The sequence below is a fragment of the Micrasema longulum genome, unplaced genomic scaffold (genome assembly GCF_059751315.1).
Source record: "Micrasema longulum isolate JH-2025_06_02 unplaced genomic scaffold, ASM5975131v1 h1tg002524l, whole genome shotgun sequence".
NCBI classification, from domain to species: domain Eukaryota; kingdom Metazoa; phylum Arthropoda; class Insecta; order Trichoptera; family Brachycentridae; genus Micrasema; species Micrasema longulum.
The window spans coordinates 67258-84825 of NW_028279665.1; the positions used below are offsets into that span (position 1 = coordinate 67258).

General features: G+C 33.8%; 1 protein-coding gene across 1 annotated transcript in view; it reads left to right on the forward strand.

The window, feature by feature from the left end:
- Positions 1–17568, forward strand: part of LOC148272025 (cathepsin L-like peptidase) — a 46040-nt gene that overhangs the window by 13291 nt on the left and 15181 nt on the right. The window contains exons 3-6 of the mRNA XM_088240604.1: positions 1780–2151; positions 5042–5157; positions 11344–11458; positions 14661–14741. Coding sequence (XP_088096730.1) covers positions 1780–2151; positions 5042–5157; positions 11344–11458; positions 14661–14741 — 684 coding nt within the window. The remainder of the gene's footprint in view (positions 1–1779; positions 2152–5041; positions 5158–11343; positions 11459–14660; positions 14742–17568) is intronic.

Below are 17568 nucleotides of genomic sequence, written 5' to 3' on the forward strand. Positions count from 1 at the left end.
CAATTAGAGAAATTAAATAAAACAAATTTTCAGCTTTATAAAGCATAATATAATTTGAAACACTTACGTCATCAAAAAAAAATCCAATCTAAAACAAAATTAAACCCTTTTCAAAAATCGTAAAAAAAAACAAATTTAAAACTCAAAATTGAGACATGTATAATGCTAAATCAATAATAAAATGCATTCACTATCTTCACAGTCTGTACTTTTTTGTAATAAAATAACTAGGTACTGTAGTCGTACCTAATTATAAAATAATTGAGTTTTCTCCTAATTCTTAAATATAACTATCAGTAGAGATTTGAGACAATTTGAGACAATTTGAGACTTAATAATTGAGACTCCCGCACCTTATTTGAGACATAGTCTCAATTTACCTTCCAAAAGTTAGTTTCACTCTACCAACCTACGCCGAAAGTGTCAAACATGGCGTAGACTTGTTTACGGAAAAGTGCCTCACGATCACTGGCGGCTCCTGACCGAAAACATTGGCAGTGCATTTCTTTACATTTTGTCAACTTGTAACTTCAATAATATTATAACAATATGACATGATAAACGGGCAATAGTATGACAGATGACAGCCCGCGCATCGATACCAGAAACGCTAAATTCGCCTAATATTATACGCACGTTATAGGATACTGAATCAACTAAATTTGTACCAATATGTCATTACGCATGTTCAAAGTGACATTGCAAACGCACTTTAAACTTCAAATATGCGCATGCGTTGGCAATGCCCGGAGTATGTATATTATCTTCTCTCTCTAACGCACGGTTCACCGGTATAAATTATTATTATTATTATGGATAACTTATATAGAGCCATTTTCGTAATAAAATACCCCAAGGGCGCTTTACATAGTGATTCTATTGTATAAAGCGTTGTCTTTCTCGCTCAAATGACGATCTTAAGAGAAATGACATATTTCATAGAAATTCAGGGTAAAGAATTGTCCAAAACAGAACACGCACAGGGACGATTGCGCATGCGTAGACAAGATGTGAAAATCATCCGCTAGAGTCGATCTCGCTAGATCTTTTGGCGCTAGTATTGAATATTATGATGTTTATGAGTATAATATTGCAACGAATCCCTGTTTTTTTACCTATAACATATTTTTACTATCAATAAAATTACTTATTTATTTGAACATATTTTTACTTGGCAGTGCGCTGCACTTATGCACATACTAAGGAACCGCCTCTGCTCACGATATCGTATTACTAAATCGATTTAGATCATCACAGTTTTTTTTTTACTAACAATAGAGTTTCGAGGCATATGTAATTCAGAAAAATTAAAAATCAATGTCAATTTCTCAATAAATACTGTTTACCTTGTCTTAATTTCCTCTTGACAGCAATTGTACACTGAAATTGTGACTCTGCCAGTGCTGGCTGAGTAGCAATATGATACCACATTTAATATTATGTGCCGCGGAAGTTTCGTCTCAAACTACATTCAAGTCTCATGTTGTATGCTTTTACGGTAGTAGATGTTTCTGCAAATTTCCCTTATGGGCTCACGAGAAACTGCGCTCGTTACACGTGTAGAAAATTGTGTTTTTGCAAGACCTGCCTTCGAGCCAATAGTAATTCCAATTTCGATCATGGGGACGCAGCGCCAGTGGCGGTGGGAGTGACGCGAATATGGAAAATACTGCCAAAAATATGGCCAAAAAACTATCAAAATGTGACGATGTTCCACTTGTAGCAGTCATGGAGTTGAAAACATGGACACGAGAATTAATATAAATATTTTTTTTATAGGTTCGACAATTCGACAGGATTGTCCCGTATTGACTACTATGACGGCATGGTCAAGACCTACCAGCTCTCTGTCAAGGCCTTCAAAGAGTTTGGCACCAGCTACAAATTCGCCCCCGTTACTACCGAGGAACAGTTGAACAAAGAGACCTGCTTTCAGATCAACGGTACCGAAGATAACCCCATGACAGTCCAGTCCATCCTTCCCGACCTGACCGATTTCCTGTACTGCGGCGAAGAGATGGTCCGAGGGCTGAAGACGCAGAAGTGGAAATTGGAAGAGGAGTTTGGAGAAAAGACTAACAAATACATCATGTGGCTTAGCTACAGGAAGCCATGCGGAGACATGGTGGATCCCCTTCCAGTCCCAGTTAGGTATGTTTTTTTATTTGTACTGTATTTTTTTTTATTTACTATTTATTCAGTCCATTTACCAATGAAAAATAAACGTTCTTCTTACCACTTTGTATCCCGGAGCCGTGTAAACACGTGATTATATGACCACGCGTTGTGTCCCGGTCCCGTGTTTTCACGTTGTTTACCAGCTGTTCAAAAAAGTGCATTTTACTGAGAAAACATTTATCAATTAAATTCAAATAAAAATAATATTTTTAATAAATAATTAAAATTGTTTTTGACGAGTTTTGTCTCGAGTTGTGGTCATTTTTCATGCGTATTTCGTAAAAAAACTTTAAAGCTGTATTTCTGCAGATTTGTGATTTGGTCTGTTGGACAAAAACAGACTGAAGCGACGAAAAGATAAACAATGAATACATTGGTTGTTTTTATCTAACAAATATGATTATAATTATGTGTTTGACCAGTTTTAATGATTTTTGAAGTACAGTTAGATTTTTCTAGTGCTGTAGGTGTTTTCTGCAAATTAACACTTTGAGTACCGGCTGAATACACATAGAATTTACCCTGTGCCCGGCCCATTTTTGTGAAATTTCATACTTTGTGAAGGGTTTCTTAAAAGTGTTATAATTATGAAAATACCAGGTTAAATCAATTAAAACTTCTCCTATTTATTTTAAACAATTTAAAAAGTCATTTTTGTATGAGAGTATTGCCAACATTGGCCTTTAGGGAGAGTCACATTGCACATTGCAATGTTCGCACATACACAGGACTCGCTCCTTTTTTGTGCTTTGTATCCCGGAGCCGTGTAAACACGTGATTATATGACCACGCCATAATGGCAAAGGTTGGCAAAACTATAATACACAAATGACTTATTAAATTGTTTTAAATAAATGATCGGGTTGTGGTCCTGTGGCTAGTGTCTCGGACTCACAGACCAAAGGTCTGTGGTTCGAATCCCACTCTACCCCAACTTGATTCAATTTTCTAAAAGTGAGTTATTTACAACTCGTTGAAAATGGCCCTCAAAATTAAATATTTGGGTAAATCATAAGAACGCAAATATTTCTTTTTTTAAAAAATAAAAAAAATCTTTTCACGAATTTTTACCTAAGAGTACCCATCGATTACAAAACACTGGACCATGGTTCTGGTTCTTTTTTACACACAAAACTGTATTTTTCATCCGCCTGGTCAACGCAAATATTTATTTTTTTTAAACAAAAAAAAAAATAAAAAAATATGAGAAGTTACGATTGATTTAACCAAGTATTTTCATAATTACGACAAGTAACCCTTAACAAAACATGAAATTTCACAAAAATTGGCCGGGCACAGGGAAAATTCTATGTGTATTCGGCCGGTACTCAAAGTGTTAAATGACGCAAAAGACATTTTTTTTTACTTCCTCGATTTAGTTATGTAGTATTCATTCCGCTGGAATATTTTCAGAAATTTCAAATTTTTATATATTGTATGTCGCATATTTTCGCTATGTACATATTTCCCAGTTAAACTGAATTTTCGTTGAATCGAAGCCTCAACGGTCCCATCAAATTCGGTTAAACGGGACTGTACGAGTAGTGTATTGTAAGACTTTTAATTTAAAGTTGAAAGTTCAAATCCAACTCGCTCGAACTTAAATTCTGCATTTTAGGTAAAAAAAATTGTAGCTTCTATTAATGTTACGAAGCTGATTATATTACGCGTGAAAGTACAATAAAAAAATGAGTTACGAAAAACAATCCTGAAAAAAACTTCCAAAAATTGAAAAAAATAATCAAAAACCGATCCGCTCGAAAATTTTCAAAAATTCATGACAATATTTGAGTTTGTCCAAATGTTTGTAGACAAACTAAAACATTGTACAAACTCAAATATTGTAATAAAACCGACTGGTCCAAGAAGAAGTTTAAAAATTGGAATATTGTTTTCAAGCATTTCCTAGTATGTGAAATAGTTCAGTCAGATGAATCTCTTCACGACAGTAAAAGTTGAGGAAATGTGGATGTTCGAACATAGGCAAAATGGGGAATGTTGCACGGTGTGGGGAGTGGCCACTTAAACTGGCCAATGACATGATAGTCGTAGGCCCTGTAAATGCCTGGACTTCCATGTTCCCTTCTATAAGGTGTTCTCCATCCGTATTGTAATTTGTAAAAAACTCATAACTTGAAAACAACACAAAGTCACAGAACATGCATCGGGGTCATTCGGATACCCCTCAACATGGGGCACTTACATTTTCCTTTTGGACGTCACTTCTCCGGCCATCCTGTATATCTTTATATATATATAATTCGTCTATACGTGCGCTTAACGGATTTACGTGCGGTTTTCAGCAAAATGTAGATCTTTGCGCTGTGCGTGTTCGTAGATATTAAAATTTTCTATCGATTCTGTGAAAAAAAAGTAAGAAGCATACATCTTTTTTTCATCGACCTACCAGGGTTGCATTCGACGAGAATGCATATACAAAAAAATAGAAGGATATTGTTTTTTTTGTGTTTAAAAATAGTTTGTTTTTGAATGGTTACAAACAACATTTGCTTTTTATGGATCCCGATCAGATTCTTTCCTTGCATTCCTTATAATTTTTTCCCATTTATTTATTTTTACTGGATCTTTAGTAAAACTAAAATAAGAAAACCGCATTCATGAGTAAAGTGCTCCCCTGTTGGTGAGAAGAGCCGAGTTTGACATTTGCCAAAAAATTCAATATTTGAATATGAATTATTTTTAGTTTTTGAATTCAACCATAAACAAGTACCTATTTATCAATGAAAAGTCTTTTCCTGAGCTAATAGCAGGCAAGCCAACGTTCGGGCAGGACAACGTCTGTCGGGTCCGCTAGTATACATATATACACAATAAGTTTCTTGGTATGTGATATTTTTTTCAGGTACGAAATGCTGGGGATGAACCCTCTTCTCCGCTCTCACTACGACCACTACTTTTTGGATTACGAAGACTACAGTGTGGACGCTGTTCCAAGTGAAATATTTTACCTAGATCCCAGTAAGTTCAACCAACAATATTTTGAGTGTGTCCGAATGTTTGATTATCAGATCATGGTAATTTAAACGACAAATTATCATCTATTTAACACTGTTTATTCCTCTTTGTGGTGGTGCGGATATCCTAATCAATCTTCTGAACACATCCTGTGGTCTTGTCCCTTTCCCCCTCTCCATGAATACCAAATGGTACTTATTTATTTATCACTTTATATACATATACAATAAATATACATAAAAGGGCGGGCATATTACCTTAAGGCTTAACCTCAATATCAAATACATAGATGGCGCTCCAAACGCGCTAGCGAAAGCTTTCCTAGTTTCATGACATATATACAAAAACCAAAAATGTCACCGATATGGATATTCGCTAATAAGCGGAATGGGGAATGTTGTAGAGTACCTACATAAAAGTGGCCACTTGAACCCAACCTATGACAGGTCATAAGCCCTGTAAACGCTCGAATATCTATAATCTTGAAACAAAAATTCTACCCATCTCTGTAGTGATATAAATAAAAATATACCTTAAGGCAATTTCTTCCAACCTACCCAAACCGTTCAGTTTGAGAAAATTATAAGTACATGGACATATTGAATCTTACAATTTTATACAAAGATTAAAAAAATATAAATATATACAAAAAATTAACACATTACTCATGAGTATGAAAAATAAAATAAAACACTATACTATGAAGAGAGGAGAGGGGATGGGAAGGAAAGAAAAAGGATAAAGGAACAATTTAAGTATTTAGATTGTGATATTTCAATCTTGATTTAAATGTAAATAAAGAAGGCCTCTAAAATTAGGGGGTAGATTATTCCACAATCGAGCAGCTACTACTGTGAAAGAGGAGGCGAGAACATTAGAGCGATGAGAGGGTACTAAAAGGGTTCTCTCAACACTAGAACGAAGAGATAGTCCGTGTTGTGATAGAGGTTGGAAGAGCTCTCTCAGATAAACAGGCGAAGTGGGATTATTCGAAAGATTGTGAAGAAGTGATAGAATGCAAATGTTTCTTCCATGCCTGATACTGAGCCAGTGTAGTTGCGTGCGATATTCGGTTATGTGGTCGAATTTGCGAAGATCAAAGCTATAACGGATACATTCTGCAATCGTTCCAACTTATCAAGTAATTCAGAGTTAGCACTTCTCGCTAGTATCCATGGCTCTGTTATATCATGTCAGATTTCGAATCCGGTGGCTTCCGAAAGGAATTTCAAAGCTTAAAAATGAGTAAATTTGCTTGAAAATGTAATATTTCTTCATCGGTAACCTATAATTGAACACGAAGAAAAAAATGTATGCATATTCTGCTTTTCATACAGAAAACCATAGATTTAAGAATAGTCCAGAAAGAGCGTAGAATCATATTTGAATACATCGGACTGTGTTTAATAATTCCCCTACTTAGACACTAGACACACTTTCGCCGCGCACATACTTGAAGTCACCGGGTAATATTGCCAGATCGCGAAGAATATAACCATAACATAAATGTAAGGTTAAAAAAAAGCAATCTGTTAATTTCTCTAAAATTTTATTGTGCACGCGGAAATATTGATCGACACAACAGAGTAGATAAGTAAAGGGTCATTTAATAAGACTAATTGCATTAAAGAACTTTGAACTTAAAATAAAAAACAAATTTTATTTGACATGAAACGGATATTTTTATATCATGTCAAATAATATTTGATGATTTGAAGATAATGTCGGTCATACGTCCACCACAGAGTTGTTTAATTCGAGATTCAATTTTCTTTGATTCTCTCATTAGATGAGCAAAGTAGAGTAAAAAAAAATACTACCCTGGCAACACAAACGAAATTTCCATTTTGTATTTTCGACAATCTGACAGATGGACAAATAATTAAATTTTAAGCAATGCACTTGCTACTTAAACATTTGTTTGTTAATTACGCGTGAAATGTGATGACATCCTGTTTCTTTAAGATCCTATCAGTATTTTTTACACTTGAAAGGACACAACACGGCATAGTTTACAAAGAAACTAATGGGTCAAAACGTAAACCTACTTATTTATGAGTAGTTTAGTCGCCTACTGTTTGATGTGCGTATGCTGTTTCTGGACTATTCTTAATTCTTTGCAGATAACTTAATTTTACTTTATAGATAAAATTAAACATAAATGTAAACTTCTCATTGTAATCAGGGCCCTTAGATGGTATTTTAAACGCTCTGGCGGCCGTATTATTGCGCAAATTTTCATACAAAATACACGAAAAAAACTGTTTTCTCGTGCCGCTAAAGCGGTTCAGAAAAGCATCCCTAGAGTTAACTTGTAGCAACATAGAGGGAAAACATTTTTGAGAAGGAAATATGGACGTCTGGGAATATACAGGGCTTATGACCTGTCATTGGCCGGTTGAAGTGGCCACTTTACACACTGTTCAACATTCACCATTCTGCTATGTTTTAACATCCACATTTCCTCAACTCTTCCATCTGACATCTGAAGTAAAACAGCTGAAACCTTTATCATGTCAGATGTCGCATGGAAGAGTTGAGGAAATGTGGATGTTAAAACAAACGCAGAATGGTGAATGAAACTTGGTGTGTAAAGTGGCCACTTAAACCAGCCATTGACAGGTCATAAGCCCTGTAGATGCCTAGACTTTTTTATTACCTTTTCTTAAATGTTCTAATTTGGACAAACTCAAAATATTGTTGATTTTCATATGTCACTAGCTTTTCTATTTTTATTTTTTATTGAACATGTTTTGTGACTTGAAATTTAAAAATAAAACTTTAATTTTATTGATTGGTATGCAGTAATTGCCTTTGGTAATAAGCCCGCCAATGTACAACTAACATTATGTACAAAAAGTTAAACAAATAAAAAAAATGGAAGTCTAGGCATTTACGAGGCTTATGCCCTGTCGTTGGTTGCTTTGAGTGATCACTTAACGCACTCTGAAACATTTTGAATTGCCTATGTTTGAACATCTATATTTCCTCAACTCTTAGATATGTTTACAAGAGGATGGAACCTAGTCTTCGTCTACAAGCATAAGGACATAAATATAAACGAGAAGAGAACTCGCGCCGTACTAAAATACTAATAACAAAATATTGCATACAAATAGGATAATTTAAATATTTGTACTCAAGCAAAAATTAATAATAATTTATAAGATAAAACGTCTTAATATTTGTAGACTAGGCTGATTTTACTTCCATTAAAATGTAAAAGTAGACATAACATGGATTATAATATGTATGACTCTATTTAGATATGCAGATTTTCAAATAATAGCAGAATTTATTATATAAATAAAACACAAGTGATACTTTAATCCACAAATTTGGAATATCCAGTGACCGGTTTCATCGCTTTCGCGACATCTTCGAGACTGGTATCTTTATTAAAAAGTTAAATGTATTCATACAGAACAGAGGTAAGGATACATAATTCAAAGTTATATGTAAGTAAATTAAATAAAGTTATTTTTATCTTAAAGATCATTACCAACGAATTTTCTATGGGTTAACTAATGAATTGATATAATGCTATTTTAATAAGTTTAAGTATTTTATTTTATTTTTGGTGTCTCAAATACATTTAACTTTTTAATAAAGATACCAGTCTCGAAGATGTCGCGAAAGCGATGAAACCGGTCACTGGATATTCCAAATTTGTGGATTAAAGTATCACTCGTGTTTTATTTATATAATAAATTACAATGAACTTCCATCAAGAATTTTCACTTACAAACTTAAATGTTTTAATAGCAGAATGGCAAATAATACAGTTTAAAGTGGCCATTTAAACAAGACAATGACAAGTCAAAAGTCCTGTTAATTCTTAGACTTCCATATTAATGTTCTTCTTCTTTGCGCAATCAATGTTAAAATTCAAAAATAAAAAATGTGTTTTTTATTTAAGATTAAAAAAAAAAAAAAAATCAAAATAAGTTTACAATGTTAAATGGATGAAATTTAGTACTTGTCCGCAAAGATTACGACGTACCCAAAATACCTTTGAGATCCCCAAAAATCGGCTTAGATGGTAAAATGAAACAGTCTCTCAGCGAGTAAATAAGAAACAAATATCCTTACGGCGTAATCATGCCAACAGCTGGGAGACGCGCATAGCCGGGCGTCATGACAACGCCAACGCCTTAATAAGATACGCCCACAAAAAGGATTCTGAAGAGACTTTTGAATTCAACTCGTTGGCGTTGATCTGAAATTGACTTAGCCCGTAAAACTCTTCCGAATTCGATTAATTGCTGAAACTTGAGAGGAATAAAGGAGCAGATCAGATAAAGAAAGGGTTCATTTGATTAAGTTTTGTGTATGTACAAATGTTTCTTGAATTTTGCCATTTTCAATCAATATTTAACATCCTTTTTCAAATTTAAATATTCTCGTTAGACAGTCAAGGCAACTTTATACTGTCGTATGTTTATTTGTTTACTTTTCCATACATATATTTACATAGAGTTTTAATAACAAAAATACACTTTAAAAAAAATGCATTTTAAAATTAAGCAATAATGTAAATTGGAAAAAATGCTCACAAAGACTTCAGCATCTGAGCGTAGGCCATTCTTTTTTTAAATTATTATTAATTTTATAGCATATAAATATGACATGACATAACCATGAAAAGAAAAGAAAAGAGAAACAAAATTAACATATGCTGATATTATGAAAACAGGATTCATTTGCAGTATGCATTTTATTTTTAATTTTTTTTTTTTTTTTAAAAGGTGTATATCTACTCGTTTGTATACTTTTATGTCAATGATATAATAAATATAAAAACATATGATAATACTCGTACTACTACTACCATTTCGGCGCCGCAGTTTGATTCAACAATATTGTAAGTATGGCCAAATGTTTGAAGACCAAATGTCTCAATTTATTGCAATAAAAAAGGAAAACATTTTTGAGAAAAGAATAAAGAAGTCTATAATTTGGCTGTTGGCTTCGTGTTGTAATGGTCAGTGCGTTTGCCTACCATGCAAAAGGTCTCGGGTTCGATTACCAACGTGGTTGAAACGTAATAATTATTTCGGCGAATCGATCATATCTAATCAATTTAATTCCTGTCAGTGAAGAATTCTCTTTTCTGATTTCCTCAATATGTGTATTCTAGATTATCTTCTTTTAGCACGGCACCTTTAGCAAGGCTACCAGATTACAGAGAAATCCCTCGGGCAGTTTTTCTTGTTAGGTAATGAGCATTTTTTCTTTGCAATTTTTTCCTACTATTCACTTTCACCATAGATAATAATTTAGTATCATACATGGTCCATATAGTGCAGGCCATTGGTAAAATAAACCAAAGTAAGGAACGAAATGCCGAACACTCTTCTAGTGGAACGGCAGGCCTGTTGACTGCTGCCAACAGGCCGGCTTCTCCTGAAGAGTTTTAAGTGGTTTCTTCTCCACATGAGGAAATGCTGAGAAGTTCCCGGTTGGCCCACTTAAGTTTATCCTTCCTGATCCCAATAGTTTAGCTAAGTTTAAAGTAATAAAATTGCAGAAAAATCCACTTTTTGAAATATAAACCATGTATACTATAAGCAAGGTAAAAAATAAAGCAACTCCCATAAAAAAATATTAAAAATAACTAGGGTCAAAGCACCAGTAAATGACCACCCCCAAGTAAATGACCATTGGTTAATAAAACACAATATAATAAGAATTGCTAAATTACATATTTTGGTGAGAAACAAATCTATCAGTTTTGAGCTGTGAGTTGTCAAAAGGTAATAGTGCGTCTTCCCGTTATTGTTCTGAGATTGATCGTGTTTTTATAAGGAAGTGTTTTATTTGATGCTATTTCTTATGTAATTCTTTGAATACATCCATATTCTAATGTGTTAGGGTGTTTTATAATGTTATAATGTAACTGAATCTGAGTATTATTTTTACTGGGATAGGTAGTGGTCGTTCACTGGTAATTCTGCTGTTTTTTTAGAGTAATATTTATTATAATTGTAGTACTAGTGTACTTTTACTATTTCAATAAAAAAGTAAAAGTACTTAGAAAAATTAATGTGTTTTTTATTGGTTTCTTTTATTTTGTACGCTTAAATAATGAAATTTATCCCTTTAATGTGGATTTCACTACAATCTGAACCTTAAATGGTCATTCGTGGGTGCTTTTACCGTATTTTATTATGATGAATTTATTTTCAGATGAGGAATGCAAAACATTCCCCGGACCAGGGCAGAGAAAACTGTACTCATTCAACCCCATTCGAGAGTTTGTCTACCCAACCAGTACACACCATATTGATAGCGAATTTTCCAGGTTTGAGACCATGTATTAAATGCACCAGCAGAAAACACAGGAGGCTGTAACATGCTAAAACTCAACCAGTAAAACATTTTTCATCAACCCCATGTCAAACAGAATTACAGACACAAGTGGAGGAAGGCATTATATCACAAATTTTATCAAGATTTGTTTACTTTTCTTTGACAATTCATATTGAACGTGTTATCAATAATTCTTCAAACTCCTCGGATTTATTAACGAAAGCACAACTGACTTAAAAAAATATCAGCACTCTTAAAACTCTCTTCTGTTCCCTAGTTCGCCCGCACCTCGAGTATTCCTGCTATCTGGTCTCCGTGTTATGATGTTCACATCAAAAATATCAAATCAGTTCAATGTCGATTTTTAAGAAAGATAGGCAAGAGGTTGGGCCAAAGACCAATAAACGTATGAGTTAGAAACTAGCTTAAATATATCTTCTCTTCAAGACCGTTGGAATAAATCCAACCTTCTAGTCCTATTTAAAATTCTCAACTCACTCTCACTCTTTGATGCGCCTAAACTACTGAGCTTAATAAAATTAAATACCCCAACTAGAAACCTCAGACAAAACTTACTCTTTCATACCGATAACCATAGAACTAACAATGGTTTTCATTCCCCTATGCCCAGAATTCTCAGGTCTGCCAACAAACATACCAGTTTTGATTTTTTTTATATCAAGTTATCCTCTTTCAAAGGATCACTGAATCAAATTCAATTATTAACCCTCCCTCCCCGGTAATGTGTAGCTAATACACATTGCATCTAATAACTATAATATCTTAGAAATATAGTAAATATTGGGTTTAGATTTTCAGTTTTCCTCCATTACACTTTTACACATCGACTGAAACTATTTGTTATTAAATAATAAGTACTTATAAGGCACAAAAAATCTGAAATCGGGGATAAATTACAAATATCATCAAAAGTATACTCTCAGTCAGTCACTAGTCCAGTACTATAAAGCTACTTAGTAGCTCTCGGGAAGTTGGCGCGAGTGCTCGTTTCGCCCGATTCGTTAGTGATACCCATGGTTTTTTCATGTTTTGAAATAGATTTGAAATATTATCATCTTTGAATTAAATTATACTTAATTAAAGCCATTCCCTATAAATATTCCATTTTCCCTTTTCAAATCTCTTATTTTTTTAATGCGTAGTGACTACACAGCACCGTAACCCGCGGGTGTATTTAGGACAGTAAAGGAATGGTTAAGACCTCTCTCCCGCTTCCACTCCCACCAAGTGTAGACTATATACCATTGTGTCTTTCTACTTTCCTTTATAGTAATTTTCTGCGGATAAATATGTCTTTAAATACGCACACTGGGCGTATATAAAAAAAAAATACATTTGCCTCTTAAACATAGTTTCTCAAAGATGTGATAGATGTCTTTTGATGTTTGACTGCTCTTCCAATCGGTATAACTAGATGAACTAGAGGCAGGTTGGTTTTGGAAGTCGGGAGGTAAAACAGTATGTGCTGACGCTGTCGGAGATAACCAAAAATTAATTCTCTTTAAAATCGCTGAGTTCTCGATAAAACTTCTTACCAGGTCGAAAAAATTGGTCAGTGTGAACCCATCCCTTTTAAGTTGCTAATTGTTGGTCCCAGGCATGCTAAACGAATATTTATTTATTTATTTACGGACTTATTCAGTTCATTCAACAATGGCAAATATATTTCCCTATAATCAGTGGCGGCGTTAGGGTAGGGCGCGGTTGGGCGACCGCCCAGGTCGCCAGATGTAAAGGGACGCTGCAGGCGCCCCATTTTATCCTCTCGCTTATCGAGCGAGTCCAATTTACCCGTAAATTTCCTAAATCTAGCGACAAACTCGTTGTAGTGTCCCATGATGAGCCTATAACTTCTCCAAAAAATAAATTTTAAGTTTAATTTTTCTACAGCCTTTTGGACACTACCTTAATTTCACTCAATGAAGGGTTTCAAAAATATAATGAGTTTGGTTAAAACCAAGATTTCGAGGTTTTTAAAACCAGACCTTGAAAAACTCTGTCGTAATTTCCAATTGAAATTAATAGTATATTCTAAATACGATATATATGGTTGTATGTTGTGTCATGAACTCATAAGCCTGAAATCATATTTGCCTGATCAGAATGTGGTTAATCCTGTCATTGTTTTGAATTTTATCAAAGATCGTAACTAACAAGAACTGTATGGATAGCGTTGCGAATATCGATCACTATACCTGCAAAGGTTGCTAGTGCGGAAAGGAGTTTTTCTAAGCTTAAACTGATAAAAACTTATCTACGATCGACAATATCTCAATCTAGATTGACAAACTTAGCATCTTTGTCAATCGAAACGAAATTTCGGAAGTTGTCGTCCTACTTGTGTATTTATAAAAGAGTTCGTTGAAAGAAAGGCTTGAAAAGTACATTTTTTTTGTATTTTTCAATAAATGGTTATTTCATTATAAACTTTGCCTTTTTCGTATGGGTTTAAAGGGGTGCAAAATAGGGGGCGCCGTAGAAATCCCGCCCAAGGAGTTAGTAGTGCTAAAACCGTCGCTGTCTAATGCATACAGGTACAATTTAAATAAAATACATCTAAAGAAAATTAAAGCTAGGACAAAAAAATTCATTACTACCTCAAGACAAGATCTGGTCTATCTTAGTGATTGTTTAAATTTAGAACGTATAACACCAAAAAAGTCCATATATTGTCCCGAGTTTACAATGCGGCACAATCGGGACATTGGTGAATGCAAGCCATAGTTAGTACTGTGTTGATCAAGGAACAGCACGTTATTATTTCGCAACCGGCGGATCAGAACATTGAATGCCATTTGTTCCAGTAACGATGGTACATCAATTAAGTCATTCAGCATCATCCATGATACTTTTCTCAGCAAACGATGTTGCACCAATCTGATATGATTTATCCGGCCTGTAAAGAAGGGAGACCAGATCACGGAGCCATATTCTAAAAGAAGACGAACAAGTGAGCGATAGAATGCTTTGACTGTGAATATATTAGTAAAGTCACTGATGTCCTGCTAACGAAACCTAATAATGTGGTGGGGTAGAGCAACTAGCCAAATAGAGCCACGATGATGCTTAGATCGTGGTTTTCACATGTACAGCAGTCTGATCTTCGCTCATGTGCTTTAAATATAAATATCCCATGCCTGTATCAGATCTGTCTAATTTCTTTTTCATTTCAGTTATAAAGAAAATCACAACAAAACATATGAAGATGATTTGGAACATACTATAAGGCAGGACATTTTCAGACAGAACTTAAGGTGATTTATTTTATTTTTAATACATTATGTGCAAACCATTACAAAATATAGTAACCAACTCATTTTTTATAATACTTGAACACACTTGGCTAGATCCATTCCTAAAAATTCGTGCACAATCCATCTCCATTATCCTCTTTATAAAAGTTGTTTTACATCGCAAGTACTTACATAATTATAATAGTTGTCCCTGTGGACATGTAGTTATCAAATAAAGTGCCGCGAAACCGTCCAATTTTGCCATGGATGGATATTTCGGTAAATTTGGTACCAAATTTACCGAAATCAAATAGAAGTATGTTTTTTTAAATGTTGATCATAGATTAGACTGTTTGGGCAAAATATCCATCCAGGGCAAAATTGGACGGTTTCGCGGTACTAAAAATCCTTTCATTGAAGTAGTTAATAACCTTAAAATAAGTGGTTTTAATATATTGGGTGTTAACATAAGTTGAGTCCGATTTTTTCCAAATGAAGAGATCAAGAAGACACAACACCAAAAATGACAATAATTTATTCTCTATCATTATTTGATAACAAATTAGTCAATAATTCATGGCATCTTTGTTGTACACTGCGCAAATATCACAAACAAATCTGTTGCCAAATCTAGCAGCTTTATTTCCTTGATTGAACGCAAACAGAAGATGGTGTGGAAAATGCTCAATTTTGTCTACTTCACATTTATTTTTTAAAGGCTTGTAATCAAATAAAATAATATATGTAATGTAAAAGGAAAACTTTCTTGTTCCATTGATTAACTAAAATCATCTGTTATGTCAATCAATTCCATTGATCAATTAAAATCATCTAATATCTTATGTATTCCATTGATCAACCAAAATTATCTGTTATATCTATCTGTTCAATTGATTTATCTTAACTGTCTCTTTGATACATCTTTGATGGGCGGATATAAAAGTACAACTGCATTTTTGTCAATTTTGTGATTTATATGCAAAAATGTTCCTTGTACATGCCTGCATCAATGGTATTAACAGTACACTTGTACGACTACTCAAAACACAAACAACTTTGTCCTTATTAAACTTTGGTCTTAATAAAATAAGTATGCACATTTGTGTCATATTTTCAGGGGCACAAATAGAACGAGATGGTCTCAGTAATATAAATAGACTCATTTCTATCATTCATTGAGTAGTACAAACAGTAGACTCATTTCTGTCCCATCTTTAATGGTTCAAGTAGTATATCTGGAATATTTCTGTTATTTGTACAAATTACTTAAATGTTGTTACACAAATGAAATTATCTATAAATAACAACCCATTTTGTAAAATATGAGTTCTGTAGTTGAATAATTGGGTTCATAATAACGTTTTTTGGTCTCCTGAAAAGTTGCACTTTTGCAGTTATACTTTTATGTCCGCCCATTAAAAATAAAATGAAATATCTATAGAATTAAAAATAGTCCAGAAGGAGCGTAGAATCATATTTGAATACATCGGACTGTGTCCGATAATTCCCCCACTGTGCCTCACTTTCGCCGCGCGCATTTGTGAGGTCGCAGCGTAATGTTGCTCGATGGAAAAAAAAAATCATAACACAAATGTAAGGTAAAAAAAAAGCAATCTGTTAATTTCTCTTAAATTTTATTGTGCACGCGGAGATATTAATTGACTCAACAAAGTAGATAAGTAAATGGTCATTCAATAAGAGTAATTGAATTAATGAACTTTAAACTTAAATTATAAAACAAATTTTATTTTACATAAAACGGATATTTTTATATCATATTAAATAATATTTGATGTTTTGTAGATAATGTCGGTCAAATTTCCACCACAGAGTTGTTTAATCCGAGATCCAATTTTCATTAATTCTCTCATTAGATGAGCAAAGTAGGGTAAAAAACTTTACTACTCTGGCAACACTAGCGAAATTTCCATTTTATTTCTTCGATAATCTGACAGATGGAAAAATAATTCAATTTTTCAGTAATTTATTTGCTACTTACACATTCATTTGCTAATTACAATGAAATGTGATCCGATCCTTTTTCTTTAAGATCCTAGCAGTATTTCTGCACTTTAAAAGGACACAACACAGCATAGTTGAATTCAAATCAGGATTTGCGTACTGAGCGACGTCTACAATGAAACTAATGGGTCAAAACGTAAACCTACTCATTTATGAGTAATTGAGTCGCCTTCTGTTTGATGTGCGTATGCGGTTTCTGGACTATTCTTTATTCTATGGTAATATCATTAGAAATTTATATTAGTTCTTAAGATGTTGTGAAATGACATAATACAGTTAATGTGAAATATAAATATCTGTAATTCCATTAATCAACCAAAATATTATATTATACACCGCAAGACAAAAAAAATTACGAGTTTACCTGCTACCGCGCCCCTTGACTTTACTGAACCCTTTTTCTAAGAAATCCTTTATCGATACCTCTTTCTTTTGTTTAATAAATTAAGGACACTATGTGTCACCTTTCTACAATATTTACATTTTAAAATGTCTCAACAGTCTTGTTTTACCCGCGTTTGAGTGAACATAACACAACAATCATGGAAAGTGCAAAGCAAATGTCGATTGCGATAAAATCCAAAATAATCACATTGTCGCAAGAAAACATATCTAATTGTGAAATATCTCGTCGAGTTGGGTATTCAGAAGGTGCAGTGAGGTTTTTATTTAAAAAAATCCAAGAAACTGGATCCATAGAACGGAAAAAAGGAAGCGGACGGGGGCGCGTGACATCTGCCCGAGATGATCGCTTAATAAAAAAAATTGTTATGCGCGATCGATTTTTAACGGCACCTGAAATACACGCAGAGGTGCAGTCTACCAG